At 44.6% G+C, this 26,468-nt stretch overlaps 1 protein-coding gene across 1 annotated transcript in view; it reads left to right on the plus strand.

The window, feature by feature from the left end:
- Positions 1-26,468, plus strand: part of trit1 (tRNA isopentenyltransferase 1) — a gene marked incomplete at its 5' end in the record, with an annotated part of 122,153 nt that overhangs the window by 55,794 nt on the left and 39,891 nt on the right. The window contains 7 exons of the mRNA XM_084311796.1: positions 81-221; positions 8,488-8,586; positions 10,090-10,247; positions 11,411-11,553; positions 11,807-11,918; positions 14,587-14,699; positions 14,980-15,057. Coding sequence (XP_084167922.1) covers positions 81-221; positions 8,488-8,586; positions 10,090-10,247; positions 11,411-11,553; positions 11,807-11,918; positions 14,587-14,699; positions 14,980-15,057 — 844 coding nt within the window. The remainder of the gene's footprint in view (positions 1-80; positions 222-8,487; positions 8,587-10,089; positions 10,248-11,410; positions 11,554-11,806; positions 11,919-14,586; positions 14,700-14,979; positions 15,058-26,468) is intronic.

The raw sequence follows: 26,468 nt of genomic DNA on the forward strand, positions 1-26,468 counted from the left end.
CTTCTAATTTGGTGTTTGTTTGTTTGTCCTACTGGCTGTCGTCCTTCCTGACTGTGATTTGTTTGTGTCACGCTCCTCAGGTGTACCAGGGCCTGGACATCATAACCAATAAGGTGACTGCTGAGGAGAGCGCCCAGTGCAAGCATCACATGATCAGCTTTGTGGATCCACTCATCAGCAGCTACACGGTGGTGGACTTCAGGAACAAAGCCTTGGCCCTCATATCCTTCTCAGAACACAGCATGGAACACAACGCCTCCTTCCTTAGAACACAGCGTGGAACACAACACCTCCTTCCTTAGAACACAGCGTGGAACACAACGCCTCCTTCCTGTTGTAGAGTTTAGAACAGAACACCTCCTCCTCTGTTGTAGAGTTTAGAATAGAACACCTCCTTCTCTGTTGTATAGTTTAGAACAGACACACTCCTTCTCTGTTGTAGAGTTTAGAACACAACACCTCCTCCTCTGTTGTAGAGTTTAGAACACAACACCTCCTCCTCTGTTGTATAGTTAGAACAGAACACCTCCTTCTCTGTTGTATTGTTTAGAACAGAACACCTCCTTCTTTGTTGTAGAGTTTAGAACAGACACCTCCTTCTCTGTTGTAGAGTTTAGAACAGAACACCTCCTCCTCTGTTGTAGAGTTTAGAACAGAACACCTCCCCTCTGTTGTAGAGTTTAGAACAGACACCTCCTCCTCTGTTGTAGAGTTTAGAACAGAACACCTCCTCTCTGTTGTAGAGTTTAGAACAGAACACCTCCTCCTCTGTTGTCATATCGGTCTGAAACACCTTTCTAGATAATAATGTGCTAACTGCAATACATGATTCATTTTGCTTTGACCTTTTTAAAATTAGTGTTGCATAGATTTAGTGTGTGTGTGTGTGTGTGGTTGTGTGTGTGTGTGTGTGTGTGTGTGTGTGTGTGTGTGTGTGTGTGTGTGTGTGTGTGTGTGTGTGTGTGTGTGTGTGTGTGTGTGTGTGTGTGTGTGTGTGTGTGTGTGTGTGTGTGTGTGTGTGTGTGTGTGTGTCAGAGAGGAGAGGGAGAGATCCTGGTTTTGTCAAAGCTTCTCTCGCTGCAGATGTTTCACTGAGATGAGAAGATGAGATCACTAGAGAGGATATTAATAGACCAGACTGTCTCTGTGACATGCCTACACACACGCCTACACACACACACACACACTCATCACTCACTCACTCACTCACTCACTCACTCACTCACAAGCACAATCAGAATGGGCAGTCACACACATGGAGAGAGAAGGGGAGAGAGAGCTCACACAGATGTGGAGAGAGAGAGGAGGTGATAACTAGAGTATTAATAGATCTAGAGTGATCATGTACACACACACATGCATGCACGTACACACACACACTAGTACTGGGGGCTGCGGTAGCTCCAAGAATAGGAATGGGCGCAGCACTGGCCTGCTGTTAGAAAGAGAGAGAGAGCGAGCTAGAGGGAGAGGAAGAGAGAGGGGGGAAGCTGGAGAGGAGGAGGAGAAGAGAGATCAGGAAGAGAAGAGGCGATGTAGAAGAATTTAAGGCAAAAGGTGCAGAGAGGATGAAGGCGAGTGTGAGTGAGCAGCGGGCGAGCCGGATGGATCTGAACAGGCGGTCACAGGATGACACTCGCCAGCTATCAGTCCTTCACTCAGCATGCTGCTCACACTAAACTCCCTCACCCTTCTCTCTCTCTTTCTCTCTTTCCCTCTTTCTCTCTCTTTCTTCCTCTTCCCTCCTCTCCCGCTCCTGCTCCCCTGCACTTTACTTCTCCTCCTCTCGTCTCTTCTCTCTGATGTCTCTATTATCTCTTTTTTCTTTCTCTCTTCTGCACCTCTCCCCTCAGCAGACTGACGCAGGAGGGACTCTCTCTGCTCTGTGTGTGTGTGTGTGTGTGTGTGTGTGTGTGTGTGTGTGTGTGTGTGTGTTGTGTGTGTGTGTGTGTGTGTGTGTGTGTGTGTGTGTGTGTGTGTGTGTGTGTGTGTGTGTGTGTGTGTGTGTGTGTGTGTGTGTGTGTGTGTGTGTGTGTGTGTGTGTGTGTGTGTGTGTGCAAAGTCTGCATTCCGCATGTATGCGTGTGCATTTCTGTGTGAGGGGAGGTGACTGATGATCGCTGATGGGCCTATCTCGTCTGAACGCTTATTTAATTACCCTGGGGAGTGTGGGCGAGAGGAGGGGGGATGGACAAGAAGGGGAGGGAGGGAGGGAGGATGGACAAGAAGAGGGAGGGAGAGGGATGGAGAAAGGATTGAGAAGAGGAAGGGATGGAGAGAGAGGGATGGGAGAGAGGCGGGAGGGAGAGAGGGATGGAGAGGAGATGGATGGAGAGAGGATGGGAGAAAAGATGGAGATTAGGGAGGGGATGGAGAGAGGGATGGGAGAGAGGCGGGAGGGAGAGAGGGATGGGCGAGGAGTCGGAGGAGAGAGGCATGGGAAAAAAGATGGAGATGAGGGAGGGGATGGAGAGGGATGGGCGAGGAGTGGGAGGGAGAGAGGGATGGGAGAAAGGAGGGAGGGATGGAGAGAGGAGGGAGGGGATGGAGAGAGGAATGGAGAGATGAGGGAGGGAGAGGGGGATGGGTGGGAGGGAGGGAGAGATAGAAGTAGGGAGGGATGGGAGAGAGAGGGAGAGACGGATGGGCGAGAAGAGGGAGGGGATGGAGAGAGATGGATGGAGAGAGGAGGAGGGGGATGGAGAGATGGATGGGAGAGAGGGGGAGGGGATGGAGAGAGGGATGGGAGAGGAGGGAGGGGAGAGAGGATGGGAAAGAGTAGAGAAGAAGGAGGGAGAGAAGTAAAACGGAGGGATGGAGAGGTAGAGGAGGGAGAGAGGGATGGGAGGGAGACGGGTAGAGAGGAGATGGAGAGAAGGCAGAGAGGAAGGAGGGAGGGAGAGAGGTATGGGAAGAGAGGTAGAGGGGAGAGAAGGGTAGATGAGGGAAGGATAGAGGGAGAGAGGAGGATGGACAGGAAAAAGAGAGATATAGAGGGAAGGAGAGAGAGATGGGAGGAGGGAGGGAGTGATCAGGAAGAAAAGTAGGAGAAGACGGAGAGTGAGAGAGTGATTGAGGAAATAAGGTGTGGCAGAAATGCTCTTATCCGTGTACTCTGTGACACTGAGCGGAGAGAGGGCGGGAGGGATGGCTGGAGGGAGGGAGGGAGGAGAGAGAGGGAAGAGAATTTCGGCATTTACACCTTGCATACAGTAGTATTGTATGACTAGAATTATCGAGGACTGGATCATATTTACTGGCTAGATGCACACTCAGCTGAATGCCGACAATAAATGCACAGCGATCCTCTGAGGTGAACCATGATTAATATGATGTATCCAAATGATGCAGCCTAATAGTGACCTTAAATAGATCAATAATAAATTCATATTCAGTGCATTGATATCAGCCTCTTGCTCTCTCTTGTCCTGTATTACCTTCGCAACCAGGGCAGGTGACTTGAGGAGTACCCTGTAGACTTGAGGGGTAGTTTCAGTTTTTAGTTTAGTTTCTTTAATAGTTGTCATACAGAAGTACAGAATACTTTCATACAAAATGCTTCTTACTGTTACGCTCCAGAGACTGTGCTAGACAAGATAGTATCAAATAACATAGTATAGCATGTAATTTAGAAGAAGAAAATGAGGTCACAGTGTTCGGTATAGACATATGTACAATGTTCTGAGTTACCATATAATATACAATACTATGCAGTGTACTAATGTACAGTACTATATAGTGCAAAGCAGAAATGGGATGAGGTACAATTTAGGTACAATTTACAGTAAGGTGTACGAGTTGTAGTGCAATCCTTCATCAATAAATATAAAGTGTGGGGAGTGGGTGCTACAGTGTGTTTGTTTAAAGTGGGTGTGTGCTATAAAGTGTGTGGAGTGGGTGCTACAGTGTGTTTGTTTAAAGTGAGTGTGTGCGTGTGGATGTGTGTGCTATGTGCGTTTGGTGGTTGTTGTTGTGTAGTGTTCATTGTTCGTTTAGCAGCCTGATGGCCTGGGGATAGAAGCTTCTTCTGAGTCTTTCTGTGCTCGCCTTGAGACTCCGGTATCGCTTGCCTGACCGCAGCAGTTCAAAGAGGCAGTTGTTCGGGTGACTGGAGTCTTTAATGATTCTCTTAGCCTTGCCCTTGCAACGTTTGTTGTAAATGTTCTGGAGGGTGGGGAGCCCCCCTCCAATTGTGCGTTCGGCTGAACGTGTCACTCTTTGTAGTCTGCTTCGGTCTTGTGCAGTGCTGTTCCCAAACCAGGAGGTGATGTTGCCGGTCAAGATGCTCTCTATTGTACATGAGTAGAAGTTCTTAAGGATCTTCTGACTGACTTGGAACTTCCTTAGGCGCCTGAGGAAGTAGAGGCGTTGTCGTGCCTTCTTCACAACACTGTCAATGTGTGTGGTCCATGTCAAGTCCTCGGATATGTAGGCTCCGAGGTACTTAAAGCTGTTGACTCTCTCAACCGGTGCCCCGTCGATGCTGAGGGGGCTGTAGTCCTTGACCCCCGACCTCCTGAAGTCCACAATCATCTCCTTTGTTTTGCTGACGTTCAGGGAGAGGCTGTTTTCCTGGCACCATCCCGCCAGGACCTTGACCTCTTCCAGGTAGGCCCTCTCGTCGTTGGCAGAGATCAGGCCCACCACCACTGTGTCGTCAGCAAATTTGATGATTGTATTGCTACTCCGCTGAGCCACACAGTCGTGTGTGTACAGGGAGTAGAGGAGGGGACTCAGAACACAGCCCTGGGGGGCCCCTATGTTGAGGGTGATGGATGAGGAGGTGCAGTTGCCTGCTCTCACCACCTGGGGTCTGCCAGTCAGGAAGTCCAAGACCCACTGGCAGAGGTCATAGTTCAAGCCCAGGTCCCTGAGCTTGGCTATGAGTATGGAGGGGACTATGGTATTGAATGCCGAGCTGTAGTCGATGAATAGCATTCTCACATAGTTCCCCTGCCTCTTGTCCAGGTGTGATGCTGCTGTGTGCAGCACATGGGCTATGGCGTCCTCCGTGGACCTGTTGGGGCGGTATGCAAATTGCAGGGGGTCCATGTTGATGGGGAGGGAGGAGCAGATGTAGCCCTTTACTAGCTTCTCAAAGCACTTCATGGCTATGGATGGGTACCCTGTAGTACTAGACATACAGCGGGTACTAAAGATATCACCGGTCCGGTTTGACTTTCAATTTTAAGATCACCGTTTGATAAAAATGTTATATTTCTTTTGCCATTGTTAGACTATCGAGTCTTGCTTTGTAAAGGTCAACGGAACATTGGTTTCATGCCCTGGCAAATGTCATTTACATTTTCAAATTCTTCTTTTTAGAGTAACAGCTACTACAAGCAGCATTTTCAATTAAATATATCATTGTCAGATTGGTTGTGATACCTTGGTATGATTTAGAGTAGAAATTAGACCACTGCTGAAACAAATGGTAGCCTAATTCTCGTGATAAGATCACGTTTCCCATAAACCCTGTCACTTCCTGTTTTGCCGTCGTCTCCCGCCAACTGGCATGGGGGATTGTTTTGATTACTAGAGTAGAGGGTGAAGAGCCTCGCTAACTGAATTAGTTATTTATATTCTAGTTCAAAGTTTTGTTTGGAAAGGCTTCCTTTGTGCTGAATCTGCAAAGCTTCAAATGGCTTTACAACTCACACCTCACATTCACTCATTCAAACACAGACCATGCAAGGTGCCAACCTGCTCATCAGGAGCGGTTAGGGGTCGAGTGTCTTGCTCAAGGACACTTTGTCACACGCTGCCAGGAGGAGCCGAAATAGAACCGGGAACCTTCAGATTACCAGACGACCGCTCTGCCTCCTGATCCACTGTCGCCCCCGGTCTGGTTGTTTATATCACAGGGAAGGCATCATGTTGCCACACTTCAGGGACTTGAGGGAAGCAGGAGGATTGTCCAGTTCATCATCTCTGACTCCGGCAGTGGCCATGGTGTCTGGAAAAGTAATGCAGGCTACCAGTAAACACTGTGTTCTCCAAAAGTAATGCAGGCTACCAGTAAACACTGTGTTCTCCAAAAGTAATGCAGGCTACCAGTAAACACTGTGTTCTCCAAAAGTAATGCAGGCTACCAGTAAACACTGTGTTCTCCAAAAGTAATGCAGGCTACCAGTAAACACTGTGTTCTCCAAAAGTAATGCAGGCTACCAGTAAACACTGTGTTCTCCAAAAGTAATGCAGGCTACCAGTAAACACTGTGTTCTCTAAAAGTAATGCAGGCTACCAGCAGGGGAGGAAACTAACTTTTTGGCTTACCAGCCAACTGGCGAGTATCTGATTTTTTTTACCAGCCAAACAGATTTTTTACCAGACAAAAAATATCGCTAATTGTGATAATTACTACTTTGTATGTCAAGCCGCGTCAATGTTGTGTATGCATCTGGGTAGGCACACTGTGCCTTTAAGACAGCACGGTGGTCTTACGACAGTGCTGTGAAGTACCGTCAAGTGTTGTGGTAACGTCAGTTGGGTTGGTGTGCTGTTGTGCACAGTGCACTGGTTGAGCTAGCCCCTTTCGTGACTGCGATGTGCAAGCCAGGGGCTTTTGAGCATGAAATAAAATGTCTAACCTTACGTCGTAGTCCGGTGCTTTTTTGGAAACATTATAGTCATAACAGATACACCTAGCTGGCTGCTTTGAGCACACGGGGCTAACGTTAGCTAGCAAGCAGCTATAGCTAAAACGCTAACTAGAAGCTAACCACTGTATACAGTTCCAGTAGACTAACATTACACCTCTGTGATTTAAATGTGTCCTTAGTAATTTATACTCGAGGGTTGTACTAGGGTTGGATGCAGTTCCCCGTTGGTCAGTCTGTCTGTTTTCCATCTTCTGCTGTGTTTAACGTTATCTGTTTGAGAGTGCTCCTGATGGCTAGCCTAGTACCGCGGGACTTTTATTATTATATGTCCGCGGGTTGGCCAGTACTGCGCAAACGTTTATTAAACATTATATGTCCGCGGGTGGTCTTGTGCAGTGCTCTCGTGGCACTGTCAACTAAAGCGAACACTCAGAAGACGCGCACCGTTTGCCAGTGCAGTGATTGCAGAATGTTTTATTTTTTTGTATACTCGCCAGCAGGGGAGGAAACTAACTTTTTGGCTTACCAGCCAACTGGCGGGTATCTGATTTTTTTTACCAGCCAAACGTAAAAAATACTAGCATTTGGCCAGTAAAGTGACCTAATTTCCTCCCCTGGCTACCAGTAAACACTGTGTTCTCCAAAAGTAATGCAGGCTACCAGTAAACACTGTTCTCCAAAAGTAATGCAGGCTACCAGTAAACACTGTGTTCTCTAAAAGTAATGCAGGCTTCCAGTAAACTAACGTTAACCTGCAGCTAATCTGTCTTCTGCAAAAGTAATGCAGGCTACCAGTAGGGCTGACCTTCGATTTATTTTTTTGGAATTCGAAGCTTCGGGGCCGAGATTCGATTTTAATTCGAAGCTTCGAATTTTTTTAATTTTTTTTTATGTTGTGGGACTTGTACAGCACTTGGTTCAACTTTGTCAGTGCTGTAAAGTTTAAACCTTTTTAAATCTTAGACAAACTAAACACTTTGCTTCCATGAAATATTGTAAGCTGTCATTTGAGACTTTATAAAAGCAGCACAAAGAACACAATTCTGTCAGTGCTGAGTCCGACCTCATCTTACAGTAAATAACAAACAGCATTGCTTGTTGTAATTAACAAAGAGAGGCAGAGTTGATTTTGCAAAAAAAAAATCATATATATATATATATATATTTTTTTTTTTACATAATCAAATTTTATTTTCATATTCGAATCCCATGCCCATCGAACGAAGCTTCGAAGTATTTAAGACAGCCCTAGCTACCAGTAAACTAACGTTAACCTGCAGCTAATCTGTGTTCTCAAAGTAATGCAGGCTAACAGTAAACTAACGTTAACCTGCAGCTAATCTGTGTTCTCCAAAAGTAATGCAGGCTACCAGTAAACTAACGTTAACCTGCAGCTAATCTGTGTTCTCCAAAAGTAATGCAGGCTACCAGTAAACTAACGTTAACCTGCAGCTAATCTGTGTTCTCCAAAAGTAATGCAGGCTACCAGTAAACTAACGTAACCTGCAGCTAGCAGCTACACTGCATGTTCTTTGAAAAGTGTTTTACATTTGGACGCATACAAATAGATGAAGGGAAAAAAAGGGACAATCGCAAACCTGCTTGTGAATTTGAACGCTGACGTGTCGAAGTGTCCTTGAGCACGATGCTTAACCCCTAACTGCTCCCAATGACCAGGTTGGCATGTTGCATGGTTGCCTCTGCCGTCGGTGTGTGAATGGATGAATGTGAGGAACAAATTGTAAAGCGATTTGGATAAAAGCTGCTATGTAAATGCAGTCCATTTACCATTTAGGTCAAATGATTGAAGGAGCTAGTGTTTCATAACGTATGCAAGGTCTTTTTTCTTTTCTTTTTTTCCTCATCTTCCTTAACATCCTCCCACATCGAGGACATGCACAGCAGAGATAAGCTGCCCATCGTCGTAGGAGGGACCAACTATTACATCGAGTCCCTACTGTGGAGGGTTCTGGTGGATACACAGGTGGGTACCGGTCGGTCAGACCTTGGTTAGAGATGTTTCGGTAAGTGATTCCTTTGCTTAAAAGTCAACACATTCCGGGGTTGTGAAAACGTTAAACTTTGAAGTACCTAGCACCAGATTTGAAAATGTTGCAGAAACAATTGAAGCATTTTGTTGTGTTCACCGTGAATGGTTGTCAAGAGGGTATACTCTCCATCACTTCATGCAGGCTCATGCATATCAAGGTTGAAGCCTTGCAATGGTAGCCCCTTGGTGTAAACTCCCTCTTAAGTTAAATACTTCCACTTTGCCACCTGAATTGGATGGATAAGACCGCTGTGTTTTACAACCGTAACATACTTTCATGGTTCGAGGCTGTCGGAGGACGGGTGCAGAGCGCAACGTGCCTGCTAGTACCTAGTGACCATCGTTACAAATGGTGCCTGTTGACTCGGATGATATGGTCGCTGTAGAGTGAGTTTAGAGGGGTGAGTGTAACAAGATTGAAACAATGCAAAGGTAGCCGCTTGGTGTAAACTCCTAGGTCAAATCCCCCCCCACTTTTGCACCTGAATTGGCCCCATACGAAGCCCAACTTCATTCATGTCAATATACAACTTAACCCTCTCACTGCCACACTACCAAAGGGTTAACCCTTTCACTGCGACAATACAGAAGGTTAACCATTTCACTGCCACACGACAAAGGGTTAATTAAAAACCTTTTTGTATTTAACTTGATGAGCCAGATAGTTTGTTACACAGAATCTCATGATCTCCCAAATGCAGCTGCACAAAGAAATTAGGTGATCTCCACCTTGGCTTGCACAAATGTTATGACGTGTGTAATTAATTATATGCCACTGTCAAGGCTACTGTCACCTGAATCATGTAATGTGAGGTATTTGTTTAGTGTCACAACAATATTTGAATTTTTTTTTTACTTGCCAGCTGTGAAAATAATAATGTTATGTTGATGAAAAATCACACATTTGGAAATATACAAAACCTGCCCAATCAGCTTCATTAAATGCACGATTTTCGGGTCTTTGGTCCAGTTTGCTTTCACACCTAGTCAAACGCACCAGGGTTCACTTGCAAGCGAACCGAGACCTGCGTTTTCAGGCGGACCAGAGTTGGGACAAGCTTTCACACCACCCCAAACCAACCGGACTATCAGTGCAGACAGAGCCGAGGTAATCTTAACGTTAATCATTACAAATGGTAACTGCGACTGTTTTGATTGACTAACGGGTATAACGTTATTGCAGTAAGCTCAATAAACGGATAACATTCGATCGTGAATTCTCTCATTTGTCCGGGACATTGACATCTTTCCGGACACGTAGACCGGCACCCCATTCCTTTCTAGTGGAAACCCTGGTAGAAGGTTACAGTTCCCTCCTAATGTTACCGCTTCCTCATTCACAGTACAGTACAACCACATTAGACCTATTTGACTCTCAGCGAAGGCACACGCAGAGATGATCAATCGCGGTCGTCTCTCCGTCTCACGTCCTCACAGCAGGAGCACGAGGAGTCGGGGAGGAAGGAAGTCGGCTCGGCTAAGGTGAAGGCGGACCTCGAGAAACTGGGAGGCGCCGAGCTGCACAGACGACTGACTGAGGTGGACCCTAAGATGGCCGCCATGTTGCATCCTAACGACGCACGCAAGCTCGCCAGGTCAGAGGGTGTGTGTGTGTGTGTGTGTGTGTGTGTGCGCAGGCCACCTTCACTCAAGCCTTGTTTCAAACATTGTGTTTGTGTCTATGTAACATAGCGTGCGGCGTGTTTCTGTATGATGTGTCGATGTTTGTCCGCATGTTAGGTAACCGGCTTAATGATATTCTCAAGGTTTTCTTTTCCATCTTTTATGAGATGCTGAAGGGCTGTGCTCCCTCTTGCACTGTGCCTGTCAAACTCAGAGTGACATTGACATAGATCTGTTTACGATGCACGCACACACACACTCATGCACGCGCAACACACACACGCGCAACACACACACACACACACACAGAGGATGCATTGCAGTCTGTGCACCCTGATCTGTCTGTGTGAAGGTTAGGTTACCCTGTTCCTCTAGTTGACAGGAAGCGACAGCTTCTATTTTTACGTGCGCTTCCTTTTTACTCACACCACCTCCCAAGTGCAGCCAAGCACGGCTAAGTGTTGGGATTTGAATCTCAATGTCAACATCTCTGTGGATAAGCGGAGCCCCGGTGGTACCGTGACTGGGGGATAGATTCACTGCACACTCCGGAGGAAATGGGACGTGACGGGATCGAGGCGACGCTCGTTGAGACCCTCCTGCAGTTCTGTTACCCTCCACCGGGGTTTATTTCACGCCCCGTCTTACTGCCCTATACAGATCTCTTGTCTTGACGAGTAGTGCTTGAAGCATATTACTTTCAGAGCGACTGAAAAGTCGGCCCAACGGAGTGAGATATAGCTCTACTCGATCCGACTGAACTACTTTCCAGAAATGTCTTTGACGTGAGTGACGGTATCTCAGGTGGAGCCCCGACGCATAAGAAGCATTACTACAATAATGACTATTACCTAAATATAAAGATAAATTCATCATTGGTGAAGATTAAGCTATATTTAGAATAGAACATGCAATGTCTCACTTTTCTTTTTATTCATAATTTTTTGCTGAGGGTGGAAGAAGTAAGGTGTGAGACTATATATATACGAATATATTAAAAACAAGTGAAATTATCTCACGCATTGGCAGATTTTAATGTCTTACCTGTGATATATCTCTAGTGATTTTGCGGCATTGGGCACCTGAAAAGCAGGTGTGACTCTGATGGCGAATCTTGTATGATTGACATCTGCAGGAGCCTACAGGTACACGAGGACACGGGCGTGCCCCACAGCCGTTGGCTGGAGGAGCAGAGGGGCCAGGATGGGGGAGGCGGCCTGGGGGGACCACTGAGGTACCCAGACCCCTGTATCTTCTGGCTGCACGCAGACATGGCCAGTAAGGATGGACTCTGTGTGATGGACTCTGTTTGCTGAGAGATCCCTTTTGATAATTCTCCAATCAATGCCATTCTGTCTGTCTGTCTGTCTGTCTGTCTGTCTGTCTGTCTGTCTGTCTCTCTCTCTCTCTCTCTCTCTCTCTCTCTCTCTCTCTCTCTCTCTCTCTCTCTCTCTCTCTCTGTCTCTCTCTCTGTCTCTCTGTCTCTCTCTCTCTCTCTCTCTCTCTCTCTCTCTGTCTCTCTTCCCTCCAGCTCTAGACAAGCGGCTGGATGCCCGTGTGGATGACATGCTGTCTCAGGGTCTGATAGAGGAGCTCAGAGATTTCCACGTGCGCTTCAACCAGCAGAAGGTCCAACAACACAGGTAGATGGGAACCATCACCCCCCCCCCCCCCCCCCCCCCCACACACACACACACAGGACATTTAGACTAAACTACAACCATCATCCACACACACACACACAGGACCTTTGTAGGACCAAACTAGAACCACTATGGTTACTAAACTAGAACCATCACCCTTTATATGACAAAATTATAACATGTTATTTATACGTATTTCTTTGAACACCAATGGCTGGAGCATTTACCTTGGATCAGTGACATTCATCCAATTTGAAAATGCTTAATAGTGCAGGTCCTTGGCTGACTTCCAACCTAGGTAAGTATCAGCTAAAATGGATAGAAATGCCTACGTACATGTAAGTTATTGCAGTTACAGACAGACACACACATGGGCACACACACACACACACGCGTGTAAGGACGTTCCTTTAGTTGGCGCGGCGGCTCCTTGGCTCTTCCTGACCACACCATGGTCTCAGACATGCTGGGCCAGAAGCGTTTCATAGTGAGACCTAATCATCGGCACTCGGCAGACGGCTCCTAAGTTCCATGTCCCCTCCTGTGTCCTACAGTTGGCCCAGTGGTGTCTATAACCCGGGTGATAGATGTGAAATCAATACTTTTGTCAAAGTACCGCCGGGCCTAAGCATTGGGAAAGAAATATTATTATACCCCCCCCCGCGGTGCGCAGGACCGCGACTGTGGGCTATGTATGGAAAATTAGGGATCACTCGCACATTTATTCACTCACACTGTCACACTCGGTCACGCACGGGTGATCTGTTCAGGGATGTTTTGTCGGAGCGCATGCGCAGGTAGCGCTGTCGGTCTGCGTGGTTTCGTGCTTGTCTTTTTAATGAAGTTAGTTACTGAAGCAGGGTGGCTTAAGCTGGACAATTCACCTGCATGCATGTGTGTGTGTGCGCGTGACAATTCACCTGCGTGTGTGTGTGCACGTGTGTGTGTCTCTGTGTCTGTGTGTGTGCATGAGTGTGTGTGTGTGTGCATGAGTGTGTGTGTGTGTGTGCGCACGGGGAACGTGCCAGTGAGTGATTGGGTGTGGTTGCGGGGAATTGATGCACTGGTGGCACTGTGCCCAGGATGCTGCCAACTTCATCCCGTCCTCTCTCTCTCTCTCTCTCTCTCTCTCTCTCTCTCTCTCTCTCTCTCTCTCTCTCTCTCTCTCTCTCTCTCTCTCTCTCACACCATCCTACCTCATCAGCCGCTACCCCCTCACTCCTCCCCAGCTCTCCACCTCCCTCTATCACTGTCCCCCTCTCAGCATCACCTCACAATCTGATCACCCAAGCACTTTCATCAACCCCCACCCACTCTCTGTCTCTCTCTCTCTCTCTCTCTCTCTAACCCTCCGTCGCTGGCTGCAGTGCCCAAACATCAAGGTCAGATCTCTCTCTCTCTCTCTCTCTCTCTCTCTCTCTCTCTCTATATATTTCTCTCTCTCCTGCTCTCTCTCTTTCATCCCTCGTCTGTCTGTATTTCCTGTGTTCTGTCTCCCCTCTCAGATTTCTATGTCTGTCTCTGCCTGTTTTCCCATATTTATTTCACCGTTATCTAAGGCTGAACAAATTCTATCGAAATCACAATCTGACCGCATGCATTATCCAGATAGCAAGAGGTGCACTATTTGTTAAAGGTCAAATACCATTTTAAATGGAGTATTGCTACATCAATCATATTCTACAGACTCAGGCAAACATCTCTGTTTGGTACAGATCCCCACAGAAATCCATAGTTTTAACGTGTTTTCCAATACAAATTTAAATAATTGACACAAATATGATCATTACCTCGAACACACTGTGAATCATGTCGCGCTTGCAATATCAGTCAAAATAATTGCAATTACATTTTGATCATTCAGCCTTGCCGCTATCCCCTTCCCCTGCTTTGCATCTACAAATAAAAACACACCCCGCCCTCCCTCTCACTGTCTATGCCAGCATGTGCTGTCTGGCTAGGCTACCTCCGGGCTAGCTCTCACCCAGCCACCCCCCCCTCCCCCCAGCCACCCCCCCTCCCCCCAGCCTCCTGTGACCCTCGCCAGGCCACCCAAGTCCTGGCCCTGTGGGTCCATGGTGCTCCCTGCATGCCGTCCTGTCACTCTGCTACCCACGGGGCCTTGTTCTGCTCAGGCTGCCGACCTATTGTTCAGGGTATGGAGAGATAAAGAGAGATGGGTGGAAGGAGGGAGGGAGGGAGGGTGGGAGGGAGATAAGGAGGGGATGTTGGCATGAATAGCCTTCAACTGCCTGTTGGAATCATCCTATGTACCGTATTCATGAGTCTCTTCTCTTCTCTTCTGCTCTACTCTACTCTACATTGTTCTACTCTACTCTACTCTTCCCTACTCTACTCTACTCTACCCTTCCCTACTCTACTCTACTCTACTCTTCCCTACTCTACTCTACTCTACCCTTCCCTTCCCTTCCCTACTCTACTCTACTCTACTCTACTCTACTCTACTCTACTCTACTCTACTCACCTCTACCCTTCCCTACTCTACTCTACTCTACTCTACTCTACTCTACTCTACTCTACTCTACTCTACTCTACTCTACTCTACTCTACTCTTCCCTACTCTACTCTACTCTACTCTGTTCTACTCTACTCTGTTCTACTGTACTCTGTTCTACTCCTCTACTCTACTCTGTTCTACTCTACTCAGTCAGGACTATCAACATGGGATATTCCAGTCCATAGGTTTTAAGGAGTTTCATGACTACCTCATCGCTCCAGAGAGCAGCACCCAAGAAGAAAGAGACTCGCTCAGGGACAAAGGTCAGAAAATACTGAGCTTATGACTCAGACTCATAAAGAGATCCATAGATGGAATTACATTCACTGATTGGTTGGTCTACTGGAAATTGTAATGATCCCCCCTCCCTTGGTCTTCTCTCTCTCTATCTCTATCTCTATCTCTATCTCTATCTCTATCTCTATCTCTCTCTATCTCTCTATCTCTATCTCTATCTCTCTCTCTCTCTCTCTCTCTCTCTCTCTCTCTCTCTCTCTCTCTCTCTCTCTCTCTCTCTCTCTCTCTCTCTCTCTCTCTCTCTAGGTATAGAAGCTTTGAAGATTGCTACAAGGCGCTATGCCCGCAAACAGAACAAATGGGTCCGCAATCGCTTCCTCAAGCGTGAGTGTCTCCCTTCATTTACTAAGAGTGTGTGTGTGTGTGTTCTCCTCGGTCCAGTGCCTTAGTAATCAGCACTCACTTTAACAAGATAGAATTCACACACTCCATTAATCCCACAATAAGCCCCCTCACCTAGCCTCTGGCATTGTTTATCAACTAGATAATGGAATGGGTGTATGAGTGTAGGTTTGGAAAAGGTGTGTGTGTGTGTGTGTGTGTGTGTGTGTGTGTGTGTGTGTGTGTGTGTGTGTGTGTGTGTGTGTGTGTGTGTGTGTGTGTGTGTGTGTGTGTGTGTGTGTGTGTGTGTGTGTGTGTGTGTGTGTGTGTGTGTGTGTGTGTGTGTGTGTGTGTGTGTGTGTGTGTGTGTGTGTGTGTGTGTGTGTGTGTGTGAGACCACCTAAAGTAGATTTTTCTTTATGTGGAATACAAAAATATATATACTGTATTACTTTAAGATTTGATTGAAATGTATGTCAATTGTCCTTGAATCGACCCCCTTTGCACATGGGTGTCTATTGTATAGTGTATTGGAAATATATCTTTGAGTGTTTTATGTCCAATGAATCTCATGAGGCTTCTTCACTGCACCATTACATTCTGCACCGTGCGTGTGTCTGTCAATGCCCCCCCCCCCCCCCCCCCTCTCTCTCTCTCTCTCTCTCTCTGTATCCCGTCCAGTGTAGCCTGTAGTAACCCAGTGTCTCTCTCTCTCTCTCTCTCTCTCTCTCTCTCTCTCTCTCTCTATCTCTCTCTTTCTGTGTATCCGTCCTGTTCAGTGTAGCCTGTAGTAACCCAGTCTCTCTCTCTCTCTGCTAATCCTGTTAGGCCCAAGTGGCTTAGGCCCCCGCAGACTGTAAACCTCAATACCCCTCTGTCTGCCCGCCTGCCTGGTCTGTTCATCCACCTACCCACTGCACATGCTCTGTCTGCCTGGTCTGTTCATCCACCTACCCACTGCACATGCTCTGTCTGCCTGGTCTGTTCATCCACCTACCCACTGCACATGCTCTGTCTGCCTGGTCTGTTCATCCACCTACCCACTGCACATGCTCTGTCTGCCTGGTCTGTTCATCCACCTACCCACTGCACATGCTCTGTCTGCCTTTGTGATACCAACATTTTGACTTCGATACCAATACCAAGTTTAGTATCACGATACTCGATACCGAAATTATACTCGAAACTGAAACAATACTGACTCGATACTCTGTACCTAATAGACAGCAGAATGTCAACAAGGGTTGATCACATTTTCAAATTCACAGCTTTTCTAATGTGCTCGTCATTCTATTTACGATACAGTAGGCCTGACATTACACTACGTGTCTTATATAATTTAGCAGTTCATCATCATTCCACCAGCTAACGTTAGCTTATTTGCTAACCTGTCATGTGTTGTAATCCGTTGTCCCTGGTGTTGTTGCCAGCCATCCTTTTCCACAGTGCGCCTCAGTTCCTTGTCGGCCCATACCGTCTGCAGCAGCACCAGCTGCTGAATGTTAGCTAGCTAACGTTAGCTTATTCGCTAATGTGACATGTTTTGTTCTCCTTGGAGAGGCCTTGGTGTGTGCCACTGAGGTGCTAGGCTAGGTTTGAAGTGTTGTACAACACTGTACAACACTGTTTTATAGCACCTTTTGCATACAGGCTTCGTTACGTCAGTGGGTCGCTCTCTAATGTGCGGTGTGTGGAAAATGCCTTGGTGTGTGTGTTCAGCTGACACTGTTGACACACCCACTACACAAAGCGTGCACTCACACACACACACACACACACACACACACACACACTAGTGTTGTCACGATACTGGAATTTCGAACTTCGATACGATACCTTGAAAAGTATCGATATTCAATACCATTTTCGATACCACAGGGAAAAAGGTTCAATCTTAAAATGTAAAAAAAGAAAAATGTTGCTTTTGTTGCTGGTTGATTCTCCTCAGCTTCTCTCTGGTACTATAAGAGAAGATAAATATAACACTTTTAAAACCCTTTGTTTATCTTTAGATCACACATTTAAAAATAACTGTTCATCTCACTTCAATCATTTTTATTGCAGAACATGGTATTTTCTCAAGCAGACAGATATAAACACTGTAATCTGTGTTGCATGTACCTGACAAACTGAACTGTTTGTATTACAGTCATATTCCGACTTAACTGAATGCACATGTGTGTGTGTGGACTACTGTACTATTACAGGTATTGAATTATAATTTTTTATTTATTTTTTTGTTTTTTTTATGAATAATTAAATATCGATATTTCGGGAAATGAGTATTGAAACCGTTTTAAATATTCAGAATCTATATGTATTTTTCGATATTTTTGACAACACTAACACACACACACAGCTCCGGTCACACATCCACTCAACTCATAGGAAATACGGCATCAGGCTATTATTCTAAAAGTATTGATTGATACTAATCAAATTTTGTATTGGACCGTTTTTAACGGCCGGGTATCGCAATACTTTTCTAGTATCGGTGTATCATGCAACACTAGTCTGCCTGCCTACCTGCTCACCTGCCTACCTGCTGACCTGCTGCTCATGCTCTGTCTGCTCACCTGCCTACCTGCTGCCGATGCTCTGTCTGCTCTTTTGTTGGCAACACCAGACAGACTCACGGTAACATAAGCGCCAACAGATGAGCTAAGCTCTCGACCAGTCTTAACATTGTTATCCCTTTTAAATCTTAAAGTACACCGTGCCAACATGTTGGTCACGACTCCTGTACTATAATCAACTGTGGTTCTTGGAAGAGTGCTTGCATGCTGTGTTGGAGGAAGGATTTTGCTAGGTGTTTTACTCATTGCTGTTCTTCCATCCATCCTTCCTTCCTTCCTTCCTTCCTTCCTTCCTTCCTTCCTTCCTTCCTTCCTTCTTTCTTTCTTTCTTTCTTTCTTTCTTTCTTTCTTTCTTTCTTTCTTTCTTTCTTTCTTTCTTTCTTTCTTTCTTTCTTTCTTTCTTTCCTTCCTTCCTTCCTTCCTTCCTTCCTTCCTTCCTTCCTTCCTTCCTTCCTTCCTTCCTTCCTTCCTTCCTTCCTTCCTTCCTTCCTTCCTTCCTTCCTTCCTTCCTTCCTTCCTTCCTTCCTTCCTTCTTTCCTTCTTTCCTACCCTAAAACAGTATTCGTACATTATTAGTACGTTATTCCTCTGCTCTTAAGAAGATCCAGTCCATTTCAGTGTGATCAATTCCTTTTCATTACTCACTGGCGATTAGATCTGTTCACACTTACTGTAAGAGAGTTTAGCTCATCTGTTGGCACTTATGTCTGTCTGTTTGATGTTGCCAACCACTGAACTGCAAATGGTGTATCTGCAAAGTCCCATAAATAGACTGTGCTCAAGAACAGATACATGCAAGCAAAACACACACACATACACACACACATAAACATGCATGTAAGAGCACCTACAAACAAACTCAGAACAGGGCTCTACGCTAACCTTTTTCCCAAGGAGTACATGTGCTCCTAAATAAAAAGAAATTAGGAGCACAGTGAAAAATGTTCAAGTAACACAGAGTTTATTAACAAACTATTCATAACATGCATATGCATACTGTGCGTGTACATACTAAGGGACAAACATCTGTGCAAATAGCACCTACCACCAAAATCACACATTGGCCCATGCCTACTAGACGCAAAGGATATCGGTTGTCAAGCTGCTTTTGTATGTTGTAGTGTGATTGATTGATTGATTGAAAACTTTATTAACAGATTGCACAATGGGTACAATACATGAAGCGGCTCAATACACACAATTGTTAAGGGGATGCAGACCAGAGAAAGACTTTCGTCTTGTTTACATCAGGGTCCCCCATTTTCAATTCATAATGACATTTATGACATACAGATATACAGTACTGTTACATTAGATATGCAAATATACAGTACTGTTAAACAGAGATCCTAACAGAAAATATATACATCCTAACAGAAAATATATACATACGAGGGGGAGAAAATAATTTAAGAAAATTCAATAAAAAAAAATGTTTATGTTCTGGCAACATATTTTGGCAAAATATGCCTCGTTTTATAAATGTGTATTGATAACATAGTGCTGTAATTATATTTTCTAATAAATATGCATGATCAAGTTCAACAACGTGTGCTTTTACGTTGAAATTACGCAATACATTAACTCATTGACCGCCGGGATTTAGACGGAGCCCCGCTCTAGCACTGCCACGCTTTAAAAGATAGGAATGCATCACCTTGTTTGTAGAGCTATAACTATATTCTATATTATAGCTATGGATACAATACTATGGCCCATTTGACATCACCTATCTTTTTTTTTTATCCACTTTTTCTCCCATTTTTCCATATTTTCTCCCATCCCAATTTCGTATCATCCAATTCAACCCTCCCCTGTCACGAACGCTGTTTCTTGCCTCCCACAAGCCGGCTGCAATGTGGACTAAGTCATACATAGCACAAGTCCCCTCCGGTACTTGAGGTAACAGCAGTCGCATCTTTTCACCTGCGCAGCTCGATCTCTCAGTGTCGAGGAGTAACGCGTGGGAGGCTCACGCTGCCCCCGACACTTCCTGATTCTACTGCGCAGGCGCACCAACCGACTTGTAGGAGTCGCTTGTTCACAACGTTCGATCCCCACCCTTCAGTTTTCCCTCCCCGTAATACGGCCAATGTGTATTACTGCGGACGACCAGCCAAACTGAAAAACAATGTGGAGAGCTGGATTCGAACACGCGAATCCTAGCGTCTCCACACTGGTGGCGAGTGCCTTGCCCACTACACCACCTAGCCGCCCCACATCACCTATCTATCGTTCAATATGTGAAAAAGAATACATTTTTCCATCCATACGTTCCCGCGTTATACCGCGGTGAATATAAGTATGGTTTTAGAGCGGTCTAGGGTAATTCCTGAAATGCTGAGTTATAGCAATTCCACTAATAGACGTTGCCGTGTCTTGCCTGGACACGCTATTATTCCAAAATCAAATCTATATCATAGGTATTATGTTCCATCATGAATGCATGAAAGGGGGGGTGGTTGTTTCTGATTATTTGATTGTCAGTAACGGCATTTGTATTAAACACTAAAAACGCTTATCAGCCCGATCGGTATAAAAGCATTGCAGGATCAAGCAAAAATTGACGTCAGATTGTGCTTACCTGTGATCGGGAGTATTCCAAAAATAATATTCCAATTGTTTGATCGCCATCTGGTACATCCAATGTCCATTTGCTCCACGGCATAATCCACCACAACATATGGATCGGGGATATTTGACGTGCTTCAATGGAACCGGGAGAACCGTTCGCCTCGCCCGACAAGGAAAAATTAAACCTGAGACATTTGGGCGTCCTACAGGCCAAGATACAAGGTTACAAAGGGTGCTCGATACCGGCGTCTAGCGGGATGCGGCCGGTATTGCACTTTGGCATTCTCAGGATGATTCCCCATGTTAACCCGGTAATGAATAGAAATATAGAATAAAAAACGATCAAATAACGTATATATACGTGGTTGGCGTTCAGCGGTTGTCGGCCAAACACGTATATAATCGTTGTTGGCTGCCATTGAGTTAAGTGTGGGGTCCCCAAAAAAATTCCTAAATAAAATGGTCATGGTATGAAAAGGTTTGAGAACCCCTGGAGATAGCAGATAACATTACAGTAGTTAAGGTTTTTAGCGCGACGTGGGTATACAGGACTGGCGAGGATGCAAAGCATGTTAGACCATTGGAACCGTTGCTCACAGAGTTTTCATTGCACATAGAAGCAGCGTGACTCGAGATGAGTTGTTACAGAGCTGGTCCGTGTCTATTATGCGAGTGGACACGCCCATTACGCAAAACGATTATTCGCACACTGTACTCCTAAATGATTTTTCCGGTTCGCACAAATCTTTTTTTAGGGGCAAATGCGAGTGAAATGCGAGTGAAATGCTCGCACTGTAGAGCCCTGCACAAACCTTAAGCTGCTCTTTGATTAGAGACTGGCTTTGTAGAAAGTGTGAGATGCATTTCACTGCATTTATGAACCAGAAAACCTGCTGAAATCCCTGTAAAATCACTTCCAACTCTCAAATTGCACTGGATTAGTTCCACTGACCGACGGTAATACTATATCACCAGCAGCATCCATACTGTCACTTTAATTCAATACAAATCAAACATGTCCGTAATATTTACAAGTCCATAAAGTAAGGAAGATCTACTCCTGCATGTGGACGGCTGCTTCACCTCCCCATCCCCTAAAGTCCACAAACTGGACTCTACACTCTCCTTCCAGTCCCACATCAAGTCTGTCACAGAAAGTGCGTTCTTTCAAAACATCTCCAGACTCTGGCCTTCACTCAGACTCCGTGGCAGAGACCCTCATTCATGCCTTTGTCACCTCCCGCCTTGACTATTGTAATGGAGTCCTGTCTGGGGTACCCAGCAACACCCTGGACAGGCTTCTTAACTACTGTGATGGAGTCCTGTCTGGGGTACCCAGCAACACCCTGGACAGGCTTCTTAACTACTGTGATGGAGTCCTGTCTGGGGTACCCAGCAACACCCTGGACAGGCTTCTTAACTACTGTGATGGAGTCCTGTCTGTCTGCCAGTTTAAAAATAGTCAAAAAATTATAAAATAGAACGGACATAAAAAATACAGGCATGAGCGAGCATAGCAAGATATGGCAAATCACAGTGTTTCACATTAGGATCTAGCATCCTAATAGGCTCTCTATTCAGTAATACTCCTGTAATTCCCAACATACTTCACAGTACATATTGCTGTAACTTTAGTGATATTAGATCACAGGGACACGAACCCACACTGTAACTTTAGTGATACTAGATCACAGGGACTCGAACCCACACTGTAACTTTAGTGATACTAGATCACAGGGACTCGAACCCACACTGTAACTTTAGTGATACTAGATCACAGGGACTCGAACCCACACTGTAACTTTAGTGATACTAGATCACAGGGACTCGAACCCACACTGTAACTTTAGTGATACTAGATCACAGGGACTCGAACCCACACTGTAACTTTAGTGATACTAGATCACAGGGACTCGAACCCACACTGTAACTTTAGTGATACTAGATCACAGGGACTCAAACCCACACTGTAACTTTAGTGATACTAGATCACAGGGACTCGAACCCACACTGTAACTTTAGTGATACTAGATCACAGGGACTCGAACCCACACTAACTTTAGTGATATTAGATCACAGGGACTCGAACCCATACTAAATAGTGGGACCTATTGCATGAACAAATAATCAGTGTTTCACATTTGGATCTAGCAAATAATAAAAAATAGTTTAAAATGATTCAGTTTAAAAATAGTCATCAATAAGAAGTAAAAAGTGCAATAACCGACACATGAATTTGATAGGCAGTGTATAAGAGTAGGCAGGGTAAGAATAGTGCAGGTAAATACAAGTTGTGTCAGGATATCCCTGATGTTTCCTCTTGCCACTAGGTGGTAGCAGATATCTATCAGTGAAATGCCTGAGCAAAGAGATAGGTTTTAAGCTGTCTTTTAAAGATGTCTAGCGAGTTGGCTTCCCTGATGTTTTGGGGTAGTTTGTTCCATAGTTTTGGGGCATAGTTGATAAAGGCTGCATTACCGATCCTCTTTTGACTGCTTCTGGGAGCCTCTAGTAGTCCAGCAGCTGATGATCGCAGTGTTCTTGCTGGTGTGTAATTTATTAGAGTGTTGGCGATGTAGCTAGGTCCCTGTCCATTTAGAGCTTTGTATGTAAGGAGAAGGACCTTAAAGTCAATTCTAAATGTTACAGGAAGCCAGTGTAAAGCAGCTAAGACTGGACTAATGTGCTCTCTCCTTTTGGTTCTAGTTAGCAGTCGGGCTGCAGAGTTTTGGATTAGCTCTTAGGGAGACCTGTGAAAAGTGCATTACAGTAGTCTAACCGGCTAGATATGAATGCATGAATTAGCTTCTCAGCATCGTTCTGATTAATAAATGGTCGTACTTTTGCTATATTTCTGAGATGGAAGAACGATGTTTTCGTCACTTTGCTAATATGAGAATTGAAGTTCAGTTCTGAATCTATGATAACCCCAAGACTAGTGACCTCAGATTTGATCCAAGGGGTTAGTCCCCCCAGGTTCTTTATTAATGTTTCTTTTTTAGTTTTGGAGCCGATAATTAGAATTTCAGTTTTGTTCTCGTTTAGTTTCAGGAAGTTCTTACTCATCCATTTATTTATTGCCAGTATGCAGTCTGTAATGGAGCTAATCGCTGTATCATTTGGTTCAGCAGATATGTACAGTTGTGTATCATCCGCATAGCTATGGAAATCTACATTATGTTCTCTGATGATATCACCCAGCGGTAACATGTAAAGGGAGAAGAGTAAAGGACCTAAGCAACTCCCTTGTGCAACTCCATAGTTGTTGTCGTATATATCAGACATGTGATCTCCTAGTTTAACATAGAATTTCCTCCCTCTGATGTATGTTTTAAACCAGCCCAGCACATGTTCTGAGAAACCGACATGGTTTTCAAGACGATCGATTAGAATATCGTGATCGATTGTATCAAATTCTGCACTGAGATCTAACAGGATAAGGATGGAGATCTTATTCTCGTCAGAGTTTAGTCTGAGGTCACTGATTATTTTGGTGAGGGCAGTTTCAGTGCTATGATATTTTCTGAATCCTGACTGAAATTCTTCTAAGATGTTGTTTTCATCAAGAAAGGAATTTATTTGAACTGAAGCTATCTTTTCAAGTACTTTACTAATGAATGGTAGGTTGGATATTGGACGATAATTTGCCATTTCATTACTATCCAAGTTAGGTTTTTTTAGTAATGGCTTTACAACTGCTGTTTTAAAGGCATCCGGGAAAATACCAGTCCTAAGGGAAGTGTTTATGATATCTAGCACAGGGCTTGAAACACTATTAAATACCCGTTTGAAGAAAGCTGTAGGTATAGGGTCAATGTCTGAGGTGGAGGAGTTACATTCTGAGACAGTTTTGCATAGTACATCTAATGTGATGCATGTGAAACTTCTCATGGTTACATTGCACGGTTTGCCGCAATCAGCTTTATTTCCATCATGAGTAATGCTGGCCCTGATCAAGGTTATTTTGTTGTTAAAGAATAGTGCAAGTTCTTCACACTTAACCGTTGATGACTGAGGAGGTGTAGGGGCAGTGTTGAGTAGTACATTAATAGTGGAAAAGAGGATTCTGGAGTTTCCAGCATTTTCTGTAATGATTTTAGAGAAGTAATCTTTCCTTGCTAAGCGGATGGTTTTATTATAAGCAGTTAAAGCATCTTTGTATATATCACAGCATATGGTGGTTTTTGTTTTTCTCCATTTTCGCTCCGCTGCACGACATTTCCTTTTTTCTTCGTTGACCGTATTATAGTTTAACCAGGGCGAGGCTCTAGTTTTCTTCTTTTTCGTTTTTAATGGGGCGACAGAATTTAATATAGATGACATTGCATCATTGAGATTTTCTACCATTTCATTTAGAGAGCTGTCATGATTGTGTGGCTCATGTAGTCTGATAAGATCAATGAACTTTGATTCAGCTTTGTCGTTTAGGAGCCTCTTTTTAACTATGATTTATTTTTTTTGTTTTAGTAAGGGTTATTTGAGTATCAAAAAATATACAGTGATGGTCGGAGAGAGGTAATTCAGTTATTGAGATATTTGTTATGCTTAGCCCAGTTGTTGTTATAACTAAGTCTAGTGTATTCCCAAGCCTGTGAGTTGCATTTGTTATATGCTGTATTAGGTCAAAGCTATCCAGTAGATTTTTTAGTTCTATAGTTTTGGAGTCTGTTTTCTTATTAAAATGTTCAAGTCTCCATTTAGGATCACCTTATCATATCCGGTAACACATAGTGAGATCAGTTCAGAGAGCTCCTGTATAAATATTGGTGAGTGTCTAGGCGGGCGGTATATTGTGACAATAATAGTTTATTCTGTTTTTAGTTCAATGGCAAGATATTCCATTGACATGAACTCGCCTAGTTCTGTGATTCTAAACAAGAGTTTTGAGGAGAAGATTGCTGCAACTCCTCCGCCCCTTTTATTTTTTCTGGGTATTTGAAAAAAGTTATAGTCTGGTGGACAAGCTTCTATCATTATTGATGTAGCTGTGTCATTATTTAGCCATGTCTCTACTAGGCAGATGCAATCTAAGTTATTTTCTTTAATCAGATCATTTACTAAGAATGTTTTATTATTCAGTGATCTGACATTTAGGAAAGCTAATTTTATTTGTTGGACTTCTTTAGAGGAGGTCTGCTTTGGCTTGACCGTGATGGCCCTGAGGTTAATAGCAGGTAAACGCATTGATGGCGTATATTTTTCACCATGCCATTGGCTGGTTATGATTACTGGTATGTTTTGAGAGATGGCATGGCAATTGTGCTATACTGCACTGCACTGACTGTAGTGTGCTTTCGGGGACATTTGATCAGACGAGATGGCCTTGTGTGATATGGGGGGGGGGGGGGACGCCTTGTGCTGCTGCACTTCGTGGTGAGATTGTGTCCTTCATGACTATCTCTCGTGCTGGTATGAGCTTAATATTCTTGGAGGCCATCAAGGCATGACGCATGTTTGCTGCTAGGAGCTTTGAACCTAAGCGATTTGGGAAGAAGCCATTTCTTTGAAAACGTTCTGGGTTATTCCAGAAAACATTGAAGTTGTCAATGAATTTCAGGCCATGTACAAGACATGCAGCCCCTAACCATGAATTAAAATTTAGGAGTCGACTGAATGCTTCTTGTCCTCTGCGAAAGCATGCAATTGGTCCACTGATGGACACATCAGTGTCTATGTACACAGACTGATGTTTGTCTAGTGTGTTTGTTACGAAGGATCAGATTAAACCGAATATATATATTTATTTATGGATATATATTGAATAGTATTTGTATATCGTTTGATATCCCTTGTATATTCCTTGTACATATGCACGGAATATCCCTTTAGCCTACTATAGCCCATAATAGTTCATTCTCTTATTGGACAAAGGACCAGGCGCCAGGGGACCAGCCCCTGGCGTCAAGTTCAAAGGTACCGACGAGACATGTCCGTACTAGCCCCGGCTCCGCTCAGGGATACGGCTACCGAAATGAGAGTGGCACTATTTGTTCACCGTGCATATAAATATGGCGCAAGTAAATGTAGAAGTCCCTTACCCTTCTTCCCAACTTAGTAACAGAACGTGAAGCCTCACCCACGATACGACGTGCGGTGAAGTATGGCCTGTTTGGCCTTAGAATAGCATTGAGACCTCGTGCGAATTAATAACTGAATTTGTCAGAGTTTGGCACTGTACCGTCGAGTGCGACGTATTTCTATCAAGTAATAATAGTCTATCGTGTATGGTGCATCGTGCGGTTAGAGTTCTAAAGTGACCAGCAT

The sequence above is a fragment of the Notolepis coatsorum genome, assembly GCF_963971535.1.
Source record: "Notolepis coatsorum genome assembly, chromosome: 4".
Lineage (NCBI taxonomy): Eukaryota > Metazoa > Chordata > Actinopteri > Aulopiformes > Paralepididae > Notolepis > Notolepis coatsorum.